The sequence below is a fragment of the Salmo salar genome, chromosome ssa02 (genome assembly GCF_905237065.1).
Source record: "Salmo salar chromosome ssa02, Ssal_v3.1, whole genome shotgun sequence".
In the NCBI taxonomy this organism is placed as follows: Eukaryota; Metazoa; Chordata; class Actinopteri; order Salmoniformes; family Salmonidae; genus Salmo; species Salmo salar.
In genome coordinates this window covers 30,812,083-30,829,867 of record NC_059443.1, presented here as the reverse complement: position 1 = coordinate 30,829,867, position 17,785 = coordinate 30,812,083, and the positions used below count along the sequence as shown (strand labels likewise).

At 46.8% G+C, this 17,785-nt stretch overlaps 2 protein-coding genes across 6 annotated transcripts in view; one reads left to right on the top strand and one right to left on the bottom strand.

The window, feature by feature from the left end:
• The first annotated feature begins 388 nt into the window (after positions 1–388).
• LOC106579712 (zinc-binding protein A33) lies at positions 389–12,211 on the top strand. 3 transcript variants are annotated; one of them, XM_014159870.2, is made up of 7 exons: positions 389–534; positions 1,241–1,317; positions 1,678–1,773; positions 2,178–2,411; positions 9,309–9,331; positions 9,935–10,050; positions 10,275–12,211. In XM_014159870.2, the coding sequence occupies exons 2-7, from the start codon at positions 1,252–1,254 to the stop codon at positions 10,838–10,840; spliced, it is 1,101 nt and encodes a 366-aa protein (XP_014015345.1). In that variant the 5' UTR covers positions 389–534; positions 1,241–1,251; the 3' UTR covers positions 10,841–12,211. The 3 variants fall into 3 exon arrangements, with proteins under 3 accessions (XP_014015345.1, XP_014015338.2, XP_014015354.1); XM_014159863.2 differs by having other exon boundaries at positions 404–479; XM_014159879.2 differs by having other exon boundaries at positions 405–534; positions 1,189–1,317.
• The window catches only part of LOC106579702 (uncharacterized), a 27,191-nt gene continuing 21,519 nt past the window's right edge, over positions 12,114–17,785 (bottom strand). For all 3 annotated transcript variants that reach the window (XM_014159852.2, XM_014159843.2, XM_045702100.1), the window contains exon 11: positions 12,114–17,640. In XM_014159852.2, the coding sequence (XP_014015327.2) occupies positions 16,990–17,640 (651 nt within the window). In that variant the 3' untranslated portion in view covers positions 12,114–16,989. The remainder of the gene's footprint in view (positions 17,641–17,785) is intronic.

Sequence of the window (17,785 nt, the reverse complement as noted above, 5' to 3'; positions counted from 1 at the left end):
TATGTTCAGTTTTAACACCAACATTTTATTGTTTACAGTTGTCATACTGCCCTCTCCATACGCCCTAGATACGGTAGTACTAAACCAACATAGGCCTACCAAAATAAATACACAGCCTCTCTCTCCTATCCCTTCCAGGCAAACCCCTCCCTATGAAAAACGATATCCCCCCTACATCCCGACCCACTGCCAGATTCTATCCCCTGACCGATTCCCTCTTTTGTTTCCAGAATGACAACAGCAGACAGAAATAGAATCTTCTCCACCGTGCAATGCCATAAATCGCTGCTGCCTGCCTGCCCATCCTGGCCAGCAGCTGTGGCTCCCTCCCTTCCTCCCTCCTTCCCTCCCTCCATCCCCCTCCCTCCCTCCCTCCCTCCCCACCTCCCTGTGTTTCTCCTCAGTGCAAATGGACGCTAGTCTTCAGCCAAGCTGCATGTGGAGAGAGGGAGAAGGCTACTGTCGAATGGTGTTTGATGGTGACCCTTGTCTGTTTAATTGTTTCTAGATAAATCTCCATCTGACTGGTTGGATGTATGTATGACACTCATTCTCTCTTCATACTAATTGTTTTGATGACCTCAGAGAGGGTATCTCTTCCTATTGGGCTCTCTCTCCATATCTGCTCTCTGTCTATCTGTGTCTCTCTCTGTCTATCTGTCTCTCTCTCTGTGTATCTCTCTTTCTCTCTGTGTATCTTTCTTTCTCTCTGTGTATCTCTCTTTCTCTCTGTGTATCTTTCTTTCGCTCTGTGTATCTTTCTTTCTCTCTGTGTATCTCTATTTCTCTCTGTGTATCTCTCTCTCTGTGTATCTCTCTCTCTGTGTATCTTTCTCTCTGTGTAGCTCTCTTTCTCTCTGTGTATCTCTCTTTCTCTCTGTGTATCTCTCTTTCTCTCTGTGTATCTCTCTTTCTCTCTGTGTATCTCTTTCTCTCTGTGTATCTCTCCTTCTCTCTGTGTAGCTCTCTTTCTCTCTGTGTATCTTTCTTTCTCTCTGTGTATCTTTCTTTCTCTCTGTGTATCTCTCTTTCTCTCTGTGTATATCTCTCTCTGTGTATCTTTCTTTCTCTCTGTGTATCTCTTTCGTTCTCTCTAATTTATCATTTTCTCTTGTCCTTCAATTCTCTGTCACTGTCCCTCCCTCTTTCATCTTTACTCTCTCCCTCTCTTTTATTACACCTCTTTAGTTCCCTCTTTTCATTTGTGAAGAGTCCCTTGTTTGCTTTCCCGTCTCGTTAGGAGAAATTGGAATGTACAAAAATCACATAAAAGACACCAACAACAACTACAATAAAAGCCTTCTCCCTGACCATAAGGTAAGCTGCAAAAGTTTATCATTTTACCCTTGGGTTTATGTCTAAAGGGAAGTCAGGCAATAAAAAGTTTAATTCATTATGAAAGAGGTTATCTTTGGGAAAAGGCTCTCCCATAAAATCAAATAGGCTGTATCGATGGGACATTTTTTAAGTAAATTTTCAATGGCACAACAATATCATGTTCAAGAAATAAATGACTTCTAAACTCATAGGAAAAACGATGATCTAAATACATGCATGCTGAACTTACTCTTTAGTTAAATAACTTAAGTCACTATTCTGTCACTATTTGACATTGTTCCTCTGACTGTTTTTCCGTTCTCTCCTCTCCCCTCATGTTTGTCTGTGTGCGTGTTACAGGAGAAGCTGATCCAGGCTATTAAAAGAATAAAGCATGAGGTAGACGAGTGCTGGGAGGCAGAGAGAGAGACGTACATATGGTCTGTTGATGTAGAGGTACGGTACTGGCTGCCAATGCATCATTTACCACTGTCATTTACTTTTCATGGTTTATTCTTTTTATTATTTCATTCAATCCTGAATATGATCATCTGTGAATATATTAGTGTGTCAGTAATATTAAAAGCAATTTGACTGATAGTGGTGAGAAATGTTATCTAACAACATTATGATAAATATTTTGTAGTATTTACATATTTAGAATTAAAATGAACATACTGTAATTGATGCGTGTTGGCTAAAGCTGAAAAATCTGTCTCTCCCAACCAGGCTAGTATCCTTCTACTACCCACTTTATAGTAACAAAACATAGTAAAACCTACTACCCACTATATAGTAACAAAATATAGTAAAACCTACTACACAAAATAGTAAAGTCTGTCTCTCTATCTATCTCTCAGAGATGTTTTGATCATCTGGAACGGGAGGTCCGAGCTGAGTTCCAGAACCTCCATCGCTTCCTGGATGAAGAGGAGACCATGGACATGGAGCGACTGAAGAAGGAGAAAGAGAAGAGGGTGAAGCTGCTTAGGGAGAGAGAGAAGAAGATCGCCATGCAGGGAAGAGATCTGGAGAGAGGCATTGCCACGCTAAACAACAAACTGGCCGAGGAGGATAGTCCCAAACTGCTCAAAGTGAGTGAGTTAGGGTGTTCAGGCTATTGTTCTAGCACTGCACATCTACACTGTAAAAAGAGGGATGGCGCTGTTGTTTATCTGAAGTGCTTTTTCTAAATGGTATGATTGTCACGTCTGATTTGGACTGGCTGATAGGCGGAATCAAGTGCAGGAGACAGAGGTGCTGGAGGTGAGTGTCTTTTAATAATCCTTACTCACACAAACACCGAAAAACACAAGGCGCTATACAAAGTTCACGTATTTGTTAACTGCGCCCGTAAAGCACAAAATATAATTCCAAGGCAAGGAGCGCAGCCCGGTAAATCCCTCTACAAAAAAACTGTCGATAACACAACGTGGACAATAAACAATCCCGCACAAAATCCCAACTGAAAACACACATTAAATAAGTCCCCACTAATGACATACACAAAACAGGTGCGGAACAGACAGACAAAACTAAACGACACAGAAACAACGATCGGTGGCAGCTAATAGGCCGGCGACGACGACCGCCGAGCGCCGCCCGACCGAGGAGGGGCTCCACTTTCGTTGGATCCTGTGACAGTACCCCTCCCCTGACGCCGGCCTCGGGGACGGCCCGGAGGGCGAGGCGCCGGCCGATCCGGTCGGCGACGGTGGAAGTCCAGCAGCATAGAGGGGTCCAGAACGTCCGCCGCCGGAACCCAGCACCTCTCCTCCGGACTGTACCCCTTCCAGTCCACGAGGTACTGCAGGCCCCCTACCCGACGTCGGGAGTCCAGGATGGCTCGGACTGTGTACGCCGGGCTCCCCCCGATGTCCAGGGGGGGGCGAGGGGGCCTCCAGCACCTCACTGTCCTGCAGCGGACCAGCTACCACCGGCCTGAGGAGAGACACATGAAACGAGGGGTTAATGCGGTAATACGAAGGAAGTTGTAACCTGTAACACACCTCGTTTATCCTCCTCACAAACCGCGGACCCAGCTTCCGGCAGGGCAGGCGGAGAGGCAGGTTCCGGGTCGAGAGCCAGACTCTATCCCCGGGTTAAACACGGGGGCGTCACTGCGGTGGTGGTCAGCGCTCTCCTTGTGTCGTTCGCTCGCCCTCCTTAAACATTCCTGGACCGCGTTCCAGGTCTCCTGAGAGCGCTTGACCCATGCCTCCACCGCAGGAGCCTCTGTCTGGCTCTGTTGGCATGGCACCAGGACCGGCTGATACCCCAGCACCACCTGGAAGGGTGACAGATTAGTGGAGGAGTGGCGCTGAGAGTTCTGGGCCATCTCGGCCCATGGCACGAACTGCGCCCACTCCCCTGGCCGGTCCTGGCAATACGACCGCAGGAACCTGCCCACATCCTGGTTGATGCGCTCTACCTGCCCATTACTCTCGGGGTGGAACCCTGAGGTCAGGCTGACCGAGACCCCCAGCCTCTCCATAAACGATTTCCATACCCTGGACGTAAACTGGGGACCCCGATCAGATACGATGTCCTCGGGCACCCGATAGTGCCGGAAGACGTGGGTGAACAGGGCCTCCGTGGTCTGCAGGGCCGTAGGAATACCGGGCAAAGGGAGCAGACGGCAGGACTTAGAGAACCTGTCCACAATGACCAGGATCGCCGTTTTCCCCTGAGACGGCGGGAGATCCGTAAGGAAATCCACCGAGAGGTGAGTCCAGGGCCGCTGTGGAACGGGGAGGGGCTGTAATTTCCCTCGAGGTAGGTGCCTAGGAGCCTTACACTGAGCGCATACTGAACAGGACGAGACATAACGCCGGACATCCTCAGCCAAGGTGGGCCACCAGTACCTCCCCTTCAGGCCCCGCACTGTCCGTTCCACCCCAGGATGACCCGAGGAGGGTAGAGTATGGGACCATCGGATCAGGCGATCGCGAACACCAAGCAGAATGTATTTCAGGCCCACGGGACACTGCGGTGGAGTAGGTTCTGACCGACCCGCCCGCTCGATGTCCGCATCCACCTCCCATACGACCGGTGCCACCAGACAGGAGGCGGGAAGTATGGGAGTAGGATCGATGGTCCGCTCCTCGGTGTCGTAGAGACGCGACAGTGCGTCAGCCTTCCGGTTCCGGGAACCTGGAATGTACGAGAGAGTGAAGTTAAACCTCGTAAAAAACATGGCCCACCTCGCCTGATGGGGATTAAGCCTCCTCGCTGCCCGAATATACTCCAGGTTACGGTGGTCGGTCCAGATGAGAAAAGGGTGACGTGCCCCCTCAAGCCAATGTCTCCACACCGTCAAAGCCCTGACCACGGCTAACAGCTCCCGGTCCCCCACATCATAGTTGCGCTCCGCCGGGCTCAGCTTCTTAGAAAAGAACGCGCATGGGCGGAGCTTCGGAGGAACGCCCGAACACTGCGACAGCACAGCTCCTACCCCAGCCTCGGACGCGTCCACCTCCACTATGAATGGCAAAGAGGGGTCCGGATGCGCCAGGACAGGTGCATTGGTAAACAGAACCTTCAGACGATGGAAGGCTCTGTCCGCCTCTGCTGACCATCATAGCTGCACCGGCCCCCCCTTCATCAGTGAGGTAATGGGAGCTGCTACCTGGCCAAAACCCCGGATAAACCTCCGATAATAATTAGCGAACCCCAAGAACCGCTGCACCTCCTTCACAGTGGCTGGGGTTGGCCAATTACGCACAGCCGTCACGCAGTCACACTCCACCTCCACCCCCGAGGTGGAAATGCAATATCCTAGAAATGAGACGGCTCTTTTGAAGAACTCACATTTCTCAGCCTTGACGTATAGGTTATGCTCCAGCAGCCGCCCAAGCACTTTACGCACCAGGGACACATGCTCGGCACGTGTGGCGGAGCAGATCAGGATGTCATCGATGTACACCACCACACCCTGCCCGAGCATGTCCCTAAGGACCTCGTCCACAAAGGATTGGAAGACAGCGGGAGCATTCTTTAACCCATACGGCATGACGGGGTACTCATAATGGCCCGATGTGGTACTAAATGCGGTTTTCCACTCGTCTCCATCTCGGATACGCACCAAGTTATACGCACTCCTGAGATCCAATTTCGTGAAGAAGCGCGCCCCGTGAAATGACTCCACTGCCGTAGCAATGAGAGGTAGCGGGTAACTGAAACACACTGTGATAGCATTTAGACCTCTATAGTCAATGCACAGGCGCAGACCTCCCTCCTTCTTCTTCACGAAAAAAGAAGCTCGAGGAGACGGGGGATTTAGAGGGCCGAATGTATCCCTGTCTCAAGGACTCAGCGACGTATGTATCCATAGCCACTGTCTCCTCCTGAGACAGAGGATACACGTGACTCCTAGGAAGAACCGCGTCAGCCTGGAGGTTTATCGCACAATCCCCTCGTCGATGGGGTGGTAATAGAGTCTTCGTCTTACTGAAAGCGATAGCCAAATCGGCATACTCTGAGGGAATGTGCACGGTGGAGACTTGGTCTGGACTCTCCACCGTAGTCGGACCGATGGAAACTCCTATGCACCTACCTGAGCACTCCCTCGACCACCCCGTTAGAGCCTTCTGCCCCCACGAAATCTGGGGGTTGTGTGTGGCTAGCCAGGGGATTCCCAGTACCACTGGGAACGCTGAGGAGTCAATGATGAACAGGCTGATACGCTCCACATGACCCCCCCACATCTGCATAACCAGTGGCACGGTGACCTCCCCTACTTGGCCTGACCCTAGCGGTCGACTATCTAGGGCGTGCACGGGGAAGGGGTGGTCCAGCTGAACCCGGGGAATCCCTAACCTCTTAGCTAACCCATGGTCCATAAAACTCCAAGCTGCACCTGAATCGACTAGCGCCTTATACTGGAAGTGAGGGGAAAAATTATGAAAACAAACGGTGGTGTACAAGTGGTCGACAGGGGGCTCTGGGTGTGGCTGGTGCGGACTCACCTGGGGGTTCGAAGCAGTGCTCTGCCTGCCCTCCGAACTCCCGGAGGGACCTCTCCAGCACCGCTCCACAGTGTGTCCTCTGCGTCCACATTGGGTGCAGGAGAGACCCCCCCTCCGGTCCTCCTCGATGCAGCCCCCCCTATCTCCATGGGCTGTGGAGCGGGAGGACTGGTAGGCGGAACGAACAGGCCCCGACTGGAACGTCCCCGGGCAGCCAGCAGGTTGTCCAATCTAATGGACAAATCCACCAGTTGGTCCAGAGTGGAGGTGTTGTCCCTACATGCCAGCTCCCGGCGGACGTCCTCGCGAAGGCTGCACCTATAGTGGTCTATCAGGGCCCGCTCGTTCCACCCCGATCCAGCGGCGAGAGTCCGGAATTCCAATGCGAAATCCTGAGCGGTCCTCGTCTCCTGTCTCAAATGGAATAGTAGCTCACCCGCCGCCCTGCCCTCCGGGGGATGATCGAAAACCGCCCGGAAGTAGTCACCCCGGGCCGAGTCTGGACCATCCCAGACCGCATTGGCCCATTCCAGGGCTCGACCCGTGAGACACGAGACGAGGACGCTCACCCTCTCTTCGTCGGAGGGAGGGGGGCGGCCGGTTGCCAGGTACAGTTCCAGTTGGAGGAGGAACCCCTTGCACCCAGCGGCCGTCCCATCGAACTCCCTGGGAGGTGAAATCCGGATCCCGCTGGCACCCGCTTCAGTGAATGTGGGTAGGGGCACAGGGTGAGGGACCGGAGCTGGTCCTGCTTGGGAGGCACCTCTCTCCCATCTCTCCAACCGGGCCAACACCTGATCCATGGCCAAGCCTAGGCAGTGGAGGAGGCCGGCATGTTGGGAGACCTGCTCAGCCATGGATGGCGCTTCTGCTCCTGCTGACTCCATCAGTTTTGGTGTGGGATTCTGTCACGTCTGATTTGGACTGGCTGATAGGCGGAATCAAGTGCAGGAGACAGAGGTGCTGGAGGTGAGTGTCTTTTAATAATCCTTACTCACACAAACACCGAAAAACACAGGGCGCTATACAAAGTTCACGTATTTGTTAACTGCGCCCGTAAAGCACAAAATCCCAACTGAAAACACACATGAAATAAGTCCCCACTAATGACATACACAAAACAGGTGCGGAACAGACAGACAAAACTAAACGACACAGAAACAACGATCGGTGGCAGCTAATAGGCCGGCGACGACGACCGCCGAGCGCCGCCCGACCGAGGAGGGGCGCCACTTTCGTTGGATCCTGTGACAATGATCCAAAATTAATATTTGGTTCGTTCAACCTATTCCATTCAATTTGCCTGAAATCAAATAATGAATTTGACAGATCAATGTGATTTTTTTAAATTGAATGAATGCTTCTAAATTGCATTCAACACCTCATGGGCATCAATGTTGCATAGTGGTGAGAGCAATGTAGCAGTGGTAGCCTATCAGAATTGTTGGAGGCATGGCCTATTGGGGGTGTGGCTTTCTGTTTGTTATTTTTGGCCACCTGTGGGAATGAATGTCATTCCTGGTAATGTGTTCTGTTTTTTGAATGATTATATGTTCACTGCCAGCACTGGAACTTAAATGCTATCTGCTTAAGAACTGTGATACTAAAGTGCATGGAAAGGCTTCTATTGATGAGATAGTTACCATTTGGTTACAATATTGTAACCGGTTAATGTCATGTTATAGAACCAACTTAATATCTTGATTAACAGGAAATGTATTTAATTTGCTTATAACCCAATTGACAAAATTTGGATAGGTAATTCCAGAGTGAAAAATCTACTTGGTACAACATGAACAAAAGTAGTTCTACTGTATATACACTGAGTGTACAAAACATTAAGAACACCATGTCCATGTCTCAATTGTCTCAAGGCTTAAAAATCATTCTTTAACCTGTCTTCTCCCCTTCATCTGCACTGATTGAAGTGGATTTAACATGTGACATCAATAAGGGATCGTAGCTTTCACCTGGATTCATCTGGTCAGTCTATGTCATGGAAATAGCAGATATTCTTAATGTTTTGTATATTAGTTTGCATTTATGTTATTTTTAGGTTTAACCAAAGGTTTAATCCCACAGCACCCCCCTTGCAACCCCTCCTCACACGTCCCCTCACCCCCAAAAAATAGCTTTTTGGGAACTAACACTTGACTTTCCCTCTTACTAGCTCTGACTGCTGATAGCTACTTTAATGAGGACGAATGTACTTACCATGACTGTGATATGTAGTTGTCCCACCTAGCTATCTTTAGATGAATGCACTAACTATAAGTCGCTCTGGATAACAGCGTCTGCTAAATTACTAAAATGTTCATGTAAATCTAGTGCAGGGCTGGAACTAAAGCCTGCACATTGCAGTAGCTCTCCATGAGGAGAGTTGGCCACCATCAATGATCATAAGATGAGACAGACTGTCATAACTGTTTATGACAACTCTTATGTCATTATTACGACACCGTCATCCAGGTCTTATGATGAAAGGTCGGAGAGCAAAGTGTTACAGAGAATGTGATGAATGGCAGGATGGAGGGAGTGGTTTGGGGAGGGTCAGGGGAATGAGAAGCTTGGAGTACCTCCACAGAATCTACTGGATTCTGCTTTCAGCTTCCACAACAGCTAGCCTACGCTGACATTGCAGTCCTCAAGGACCACCGTGTCAGCTTATTGCCTTCTCTTCTGGCACTAATTTGATCAATCATTGGCTAAAGAGTCTACTTGCCTGCTTTTGCAGGTCTAAATCAATTTCTCATTAAAAGGTTGGTGGACAGAAAGCAACACACAGTGCAGTCCTGGAGGACTAGCTGAGGTTTGGCACCAAACAATGATTGAGATAGAATATCAACTGCATATTGAGTTCACGAGGGCACAATTTTGATTTGTTTTCTGATGGAAAACAAATTGAATATTAATTTTTATTGGGCACCTTTATCAGTGGAACAAATACACTGTTATGTGCTATGTTGTTTTGAGTGCTTTAAGTCTTTCACTACTGTTATGACCCTTCCTTTTTTCTCTCTGAAGGAGATTCAAGACCTCTTGAAAAGGCAAGTGTTCATATTTAATTATTTAACTGATTATGACTCCATCTATTTCTCGTGTCACAAATCACTCCCTTCTCCTGATCGGCCATAATCTCTCATCTTGCATCTTTGGCATCTCATTGTCTCTCTCTCTCTCTCTCTCTCTCTCTCTCTCTCTCTCTCTCTCTCTCTCTCTCTCTCTCTCTCTCTCTCTCTCTCTCTCTCTCTCTCTCTCTCCCTCTCTCTCTGTCTTTCTATCTCTCTCTCTCTCTCTCTCTCTCTCTCTCTCTCTCTCTCTCTCTCTCTCTCTCTCTCTCTCTCTCTCTCTCTCTCTCTCTCTCTCTCTCTCTCTCTCTCTCTCTCTCTCTCTCTCTCCCTCTCTCTCTGTCTTTCTATCTCTCTCTCTGTATCCTGTCTTTGGCATCCCCCTTTTTCTTCTCTCCACTCGCTCTATCCTCTCCTTCTCTCTTTGGCATCCCACTTTCTTTCTCTACTCTCTCTACCCTCTCTCTACCCTCACTCATTTCCCAATCCTTTCCTTTCACATTCTTTTCGGTCCCTTTCTCATCCATCTTTGCACTCCTCTTCCCCTGCACCTCTCCCTCTCTCATCCTCCTCTCCCTGCAGGTGCCAGGTGGCTTTTATACCCCCTCCGCAGGTGGATGTGGAGGTGCGATCAGCACACTTTGTGGGGCCCATCCAGTACAGGATATGGAAACACATGAAGAGCTGCCTGTACCCAAGTAATGCACATCATATCATTCTGTGACATTAGTATTGTTATAGTATTGTTTGTTATACAATGTGTATAATGCTGAGTTTAAGAGATTACGTCTTCTATTGACGTAGTGCTAATGTACCAGTATATGTTTTTTTACATTCCTACTTAAAGGGATCCACTTACACATACAGTATACCATTAGATAATTCTAGATTACAACAACTCACCTGAGCCCCCTCCTCCCAGATATCACTGAAGTGACCTTTGACCCAGAGACAGCCCACCCCCTCCTCACCCTCTCCCCTAGCTGCACTTCTGTGTGGTTTGAGGAGGACAAAGTTATCCCCAAGGCCTCGGAGGAGGAGCCACCCAACCCCCGCTGCTTCCACTACTACTACAGTGTCATGGGCCGAGAAGGCTTCATCACCGGACGCCATTACTGGGAGGTGGAGGTGGGCCACAAGACAGCGTGGCGGCTGGGTGTGGCCAGGGAGGACGTCCACCGGGGGGAGATGGACTCCAGTGGGACCAGTAACGGTCTCTGGACCCTATCCCTGAAGGGAGGGGCCATCTTGGCCTGTACAGACCCCAAACCCACCAAGGTCCCGGTGTCCATCAGGCCCGTCCGGATCGGAGTGTTCTTAGACTGTGAGAAGGAGGAAGTAGCGTTCTATAACGCTGTTACCATGACGCCGCTGTACACATTCTCCATGGAAACGGTGTTCGTTCCGCTGATCCCCTTCTATAACCCGTGTGACACGGACGATGGGAGGAACCTGGGTCCCCTAAACCTCTTCAGCCCCTCTATATGAGAGTACAGAGAACCAAGCAGAACCAAGGTTGTACTGGAGTATATTTCATTTGGGGATGCGGTGGAAGGATAGATAGAATTTGGAAATGGTTTGTTTTATACAGTGTGTGTTTCAGGTATAATTTCATAGCTGGCTGGAAACATGATGTAAATTGTATCTGTTAAAAAATCCAATGAGTTTATGATATGCATTTACATTTACCAGGGGAGGCTGGTGTGAGGAGCTATAGGAGGACGGGCTAATTGCAATGGAATGGAATCAATGGAACGGAGTCAACGAGGTTTCCATATGTTTGATGTGTTTGATACTGTTCAATTTATTCCATTCCACCCAATACAATGAGCCTGTCCTCCCATTAGCCTCCACTGACATGTACCTACCCAGTTCTATGGCATAGCGCTATCAATTCATGTTTATGCCATTGCGTTCAGTTGTTTGCATTGTGGTTTGAATATTGACATTTTATTGGCATTAAATACACAAAAAAATAGGTAAACAAATGAACACAAAACCTTGGTCTGTGCTTATAACACCAGAACGTGATATTCTTGTCATATTGTCACATAATAGGTTATGAATGTAGAAAAACCAGACTAAAGTATCTAAAACAAGTCCCAAAAATGAGCAAAGGCCAAATGCCAGTATCCTAGTGGGGGTAGATACCCCGGGGCTTCAGGACTTAACAGGAGGGGTTAACTGCACAATGATGTTACCTTTGGCCCATCTATAAATACTGTGGTCATGCATCCACAGCTGTGACACTTTGTCTGCAGTCCAAATGTCACCCTATTCCCTATATAGTGCACTACTTCTAACCAGGGCCCATGGGCCCTAGTAAAAATGTAGTGCACTAAATAGGGAATAAGGTGCCATTTGGGATGTATCTATTGTGGCATGGGTATGGGAGAAATGTAGGGGAGGGGGGTGGGAAGAGGGAGGAGGAGGACACACAGGGTGACACTGGAGAGTGTGACACTGTGGGAAAACAACTAAATGTGTGTGACATTGAGTAAGATGACTGACGTGAGGTAGCATGACAACACCGTCACATTTACAGAGACCAAGCCTTCCTCAGTGAGTGCGGCCATTAGTATGATATCTTACACTATGCACGGTGTGCCAGATAGACAACTAGGAGAAAAGTGCTCCACGAAATGAGATCGTAAAATCTAAGTGCACACACGTTATGGCCTACCTACCAACCCGAATAACATTATGACAAATTCAAAGCTTTGAAAAAGTACAGAATCAATGACAAGGAAAGGACACTAGATTTTTTTTCTCATAATATTTTGTTTATTCTTCGTATGTTTTTTTAGACATGAAATAAAGAAATAACACCTTTCCTTTACAAAACGCCTGTGTGTTGTGTTGTGAAAAAGGGAGGAGGGAGATCAACAGACTGCGGAACGCAACACAGGCCATCAACAGACAGAATCAGAATCAGGGCAGAGAGAGATCACTCACATAGTGCAAGGAACACCAATGAGAACACTGGAGTGAATTTGGGGGGTCTGTCCCAGCCAGGGAGGGAATTGAACCCACAACCTTCTGGTCCCAAGACCCAGACACGAACCAACCATCCCAAATAGTGTTGACTCATTAGGAGGTGCTGGTAATGTGGTTACCAAGGGTAGGTTTGTTACATTACCCCCTCTTTTGGGAAGCGCTATAATACAGTAGTGGTATAAAACATGTCAAATTCATCCACATGCACATCTCAGTTCCACATCAGGAGGGCTAGATCTCAAATACTGTTTGAGGCTTTGGCATCCATTTTGAATTCAACCTGCTGTTTACATACAAACAGTGCCACTGATTTCCCAAGATGTACAGCAGTTACTGTCTCACCAAGTTACACAATACACTTCAGTATGATGTTATTCATCTCATGCTAATGCACATTCAAATAAACCCTGACAACCGAGCAACTAGGTCATTTATCACTCTTCCAATCATGACTGAGTGTCTGAGTGCTTTATATTAAACACTTCCTGTCCTGACTACAATATTCTGTATCTCCTGACTGTGTTGTGTCTCTATATACAGTACAGTAGACCTATAGGGTAGTCAGGTCTGCATATAGTACTTTACCGCTGTTTAGTCTGAGACCACCCTACATCATATAAACCGAACGGTGCCTCTTGGAGTGTATTTATAGAATATAGGCTGACTAGCCATTGAATATTTGATTTCATATTTGAGGCACTAAATCAAAGATGAGAGTCATCCCGTGTAGAGCACCTCGGAGGTGCAGGTTTGTGTGATGTTAACTACACTGACTGGACAAACACAGACCGTTTTCTAAACAAATGTCAGATGATAAGCAGATCATTGAGGACAATCATTTCTAAGCACGGATATGTAAAGTCGACATACAGCTGAAGTTGTGATTTTCTATTCATCACACACACGTATGCTAGAGTTTTATACCTAGACACAGATACAACATGATGTGTCACACACACACACACGCACGCACGCACGCACACACACACACACACACACACACACACACACACACACACACACACACACACACACACACGCACACACACACACACACACACACACACACACACACACACACACACGCAAACGTCATGATGAAGATAACAGTATGACTGATCAATCCTCCACACACACACAGACAGCTTTAATAAAAGCAGAAAAATCTGAATAATAATAATACTGTCTTTGAGGAGATCATGTGGACATGCTGCAATAAACGTCTTTATCTTTAAAGTGACATAGATAATTCTGTATTTTATATATATATATATATATATAACGTTATGTAAGGGTGTTATACTGTGAGTGTTATCATCATAGGGTTGAAATAGCACTAATAAAATTTAATCCAATCAAAATATTTTAGAGATCTATTCGAAGATCTGTGACACTGAAACATATGTACTTATTCAGTTGTGTTTACCATTTTCAGTTGTTCAAGTTGTATTTTATAAGTTAGTGAAGATTAGTTTGTATGTATACAGTATATTCAATAATCAGCATGTAGGCTTTGCACAGGTGAGAAATTAGATTAGCTTTTTTATATCATCAAGTATAATACAACAACCATTCTATTCACTAAACACATTCAACCTTTGAAAGGAGACTTTTTAAACCTTACACATGCAATATTTACAATGCTGAACCTCATCAGCAGGGTCATAAGCGAGTGTGTGTGTGTGTGTGTGTGTGTGTGTGTGTGTGTGTGTGTGTGTGTGTGTGTGTGTGTGTGTGTGTGTGTGCAGAAACAGCTAAACACTGCTTTTAGTATTGCCTAAATGGGTGTTACGGCTCCACACGACAGAGCTTAACGAGCACTGCGGTCGAGATTGAGATTGAGAGTGGGGCCAAATCTCTTCAGTGGTAGAATTTTACATAATCCTTGACATTTTATCACTTACATCAGTTGAATGACAATATCGCAAAGAATTTAGGCACCTCAAACACTAATGTATTCATACTGTATTCATCATGATTCATATACTGTACTAATCATATCAACATCTATATCTCTATCTTACCATATGGCTTTTAACTTTCATTTTATTCTCATATTCATTTTAGCATTAAAAAATGTGTTAGAATTGTGGAAGTGTTTAGAAAGAGAAAGGCCATCGTTTGAAGTTGAATGTACTTTCTATGTGTTGGTTAACTTAACACGGCTCCTATTTGTGCTTCTCTTAAAAATCCTAAATGCTTTTAGATGTAGTCCACTGAACTCAATGTACCATTCAAGGTGTCTGTCACGGCGGTCAGTTAAAACACTGAGGTAGAGATATGTCTTTTGTCAAGCAAAATGTATCTGCACACCTCGTCCTGTAACACATAGCGGCTACAGGAGTTTTACCCACCAGCAAAGTCTTATTGCACTGTAAATCTAGGCTAGAGCAACATAGCTTCAAGCAACTAAAAACAGATGGCGTCATGGCACAGTCCTGGAGATGGTGGTACACTGAGTTAATAGTTAGTGAAGTTCTCGCAGGACCTTTTTAGGGCGGTCAGAGAGACCAATGGCAATAGGATAGGCTATTAGAACACATCAACCCATGCCTTGACATCATATCCAGTACTGTGGATGGATGCTAGTGGGTTAACCCTATTTGTGAAGTATCTGTTTTAGGCTGGAGAAAATAACCAGAACTACATGTATACTGTACTGTGAGGTCACCATACTAGGCATCAGAGCCGTGGAGCACATCTACCATTGGCTCAAGGCCTCCAGTATGTAGCTCATAGACGACTGTAATGCATTTAGATGTGTGTAGGCAAGGAATAGTCTGACATGGATCTGTTCTATCATCTCAGGGAAGATTATACTTTCATACTGTACTTTTATAAGTCATCATGGGGTATAAAGGCTGACCCATAAGCTATAAACGAGAAGTCAAGAGGGCAGGACCTACAGTAAAAAAACTACATCTATCGGCCAGATGAAACCATGCCATAATACTGTACTTCACTACCTGCTGCAAGCAAGAGAGGAAGGAAAAGAGGGAGTACAGAAGGAAGGAAGGAAGTAAAGAAGGACATAGAGAAGGGAAGATTCCTTTTTTAAATGTTAGGACTAAGCCAATGACATCACTCACCAGATCCCTCCTCCTCTCCCTCTCCCACTCTCATAGTTGTAGTCAGCACAATAACAATCAGCACTACATTTCCCAAGATTCACTGGGGATTGCTTAAAGTGCTGGGGTGTGGCCTTGGGGTCTTCGGGTGCTGGGGTGAGGTCAAGGATCAAAACAAGCTCTTTCTCTTGGATTAAACTGATTCTAGAGATTCACTGGGACAGTCAGTCAGAGTTGGCCAACACCTTATAACCAATACAGTCTCTCATGTAGTTTGGAGTGCAATCACATGAGACATCCATTTTAAACAAAAGTTAGATTTAGTTTAGCAGAAGGTATTGATGTTAGAGTTCAGCATTCAGGTGTTAGTGTTGCTGGGGCTCCTTTGTATCAGGATGTTTCATCATTCAAGTATTCTAGATGTTTCTATAGGATGGCAGAGGACCAGCAGGAAAAATTCCAGATTCCCGGATTCCCAGGTTTCAGGAAAACTACTAGAGAATGTCACAAGGAGATTGAAGGAATCCAGTCCAGTTTGATAGAAAGGTGATTTAAATTCATCCAGTTTGACGAGAACGTTATGTCAGAGTCACATTTATAAGTCCTTGGGGGGGGCTAAATCATGTCATTGGTTTCATCATATGAGATAAAAAATGTCAGTTGCAAATTTACGAGCGGTTCGTGCTTTCGTTTTGGTCTGTTTCTCCACATGCTGAGATTAGAGCAGGCATCATCAAAGGTTTAATCATTCCACGAATGGAGTAGGTGGTCATAGATGTAGTTGAACTAGATTGAGTCATGTTCACTTGCCATTCTGTTGTTCCTATATCTATGTAAAAGGGTGTGGAACCATTCTGCACACCTCTGAAGGTAAAATATATCTAAAGAAGCTAGGTTTAACATTTTACTTGTAAACTCTGCAACTGATTTTGTTGGCAGACCGGCAGTCATGCTCTATTTTTCACACTAAAAAAGAGTATGTAGCATAGAAAGTTAAAAAAGAAACAACAACAGCTAAAACGTCTGACAAAACGGAACTCGCTTGATTATATTTCCTATCTTGTGAAAAGTATCTGTGAATTGAAAAAATGATCCCAAAGATAATGTTAGTGTTAGGTACAGGTGAGTTAGCTATCATAACAACCTACAGCATGTTCGAGCGTTAGAAATGTTAAATCTAAGTCCCAGCCTCAATAGTAGCAGTGATTTCTTCCTTATTTGGTAAGGGGGGTGTTCGATTGTCTGTCTACAGTGGTGGAGGAGGATAGGATAATGGGTCTGTGGGGTTTCCCTTGGAGGAGTGCAGGGACTGTTCTCAGGTTGCGGTGGTGGCGGTGTTGTCCTCAGCTGGGGTGTCCTTTTTGGCCTCAAGGGCTGGACTACTTGGGGCGGTCACCTCCACTTCAGGGGTTTTAGGAGGGGTTGCCTTGGCAACAGGACTTTCGATCAGACCCACTGGGGCTGGAGCAGTGTCAGGTTTAGATTCAGGTGCTGGTGGTTCGGGTGTGCCATTGGTGGTCGGAGCAGGTTCAGGGCTCAGCATTGGGGTTGGGGTCGGAGTCTGGATTGATGTCACAGGCTTGGGGGATTCTGGGGTAGGTGTAACAGGCTTGGGGGATTCTGGAGTTGGTGTAGCCAGCTTGGGGGTTCGGGGGTTGATGGTTGGGGTGCAGTTAGTTTGGAGACAGGGGTCAGGGGTGGGGTTGGCTTAGAGGACACCGGGCTTGGAGACGCAGCAATAGGTGTTTTGGCTGGTTCAGGTGTTTTCAATTCAGGTGTTTTCGGTTCAGGAGTTTTAAAGTCAGGAGTTTTGGTTGGTTCGGGTGTTTTCAATTCAGGTGTTTTCGGATCAGGAGTTTTGAAATCAGGAGTTTTGGCTGGTTCAGGTGTTTTGGCAATGGGGCTTGGAGCCTGCTTGGAGACCGGGCTTGGGATTGGGCTGAGTTTGGTCTCAACGGGTTTGGTTATGGTCAACTTTGGTTCAGGAGCTGGTTCAGAGATTTTTTTTATCTCAGGAACCGGGCTAGGTTTGGTAACCAGGGGTGGGCTTGGCTTGGTTTCTGGGACGAAGGCAACACTCTCAGTCTCAGCCTCTGATTCTGGAATCTGGTCGGGGACGTCAGTGTCAGTGTCCAATGGGAGGCCAGTGGTGTTAAACTCCACCCCTGAGTCACTGGTCTCCAGGTTACCACCTGCCACCTCCTTGGACGACACCTCCAGACCCTGCGGTCAACACACAGAGGTCAGAGGAGAGAGGTCAGGGTGAAGACAGGAGAGTGGGTAACGATAAGCAAAGAGATTTTAACAGCTATTTTGACAATATTCCCCTTCTGTTATTCTAATTCATTCCCTCAACTCTACAGAAATA

Excerpts from the sequence above, each read along its gene's own strand:
- LOC106579712 (XM_014159863.2), top strand. The coding sequence starts at position 410 with ATGGACGCTAGTCTTCAGCCAAGCTGCATGTGGAGAGAGGGAGAAGGC. Across the intron at positions 480-1,240 it reads CTGTCGAATGGTGTTTGATG|GAGAAATTGGAATGTACAAA; the intron begins GTGACCCTTGTC and ends CCGTCTCGTTAG. Across the intron at positions 2,412-9,308 it reads ATAGTCCCAAACTGCTCAAA|GAGATTCAAGACCTCTTGAA; the intron begins GTGAGTGAGTTA and ends TTCTCTCTGAAG.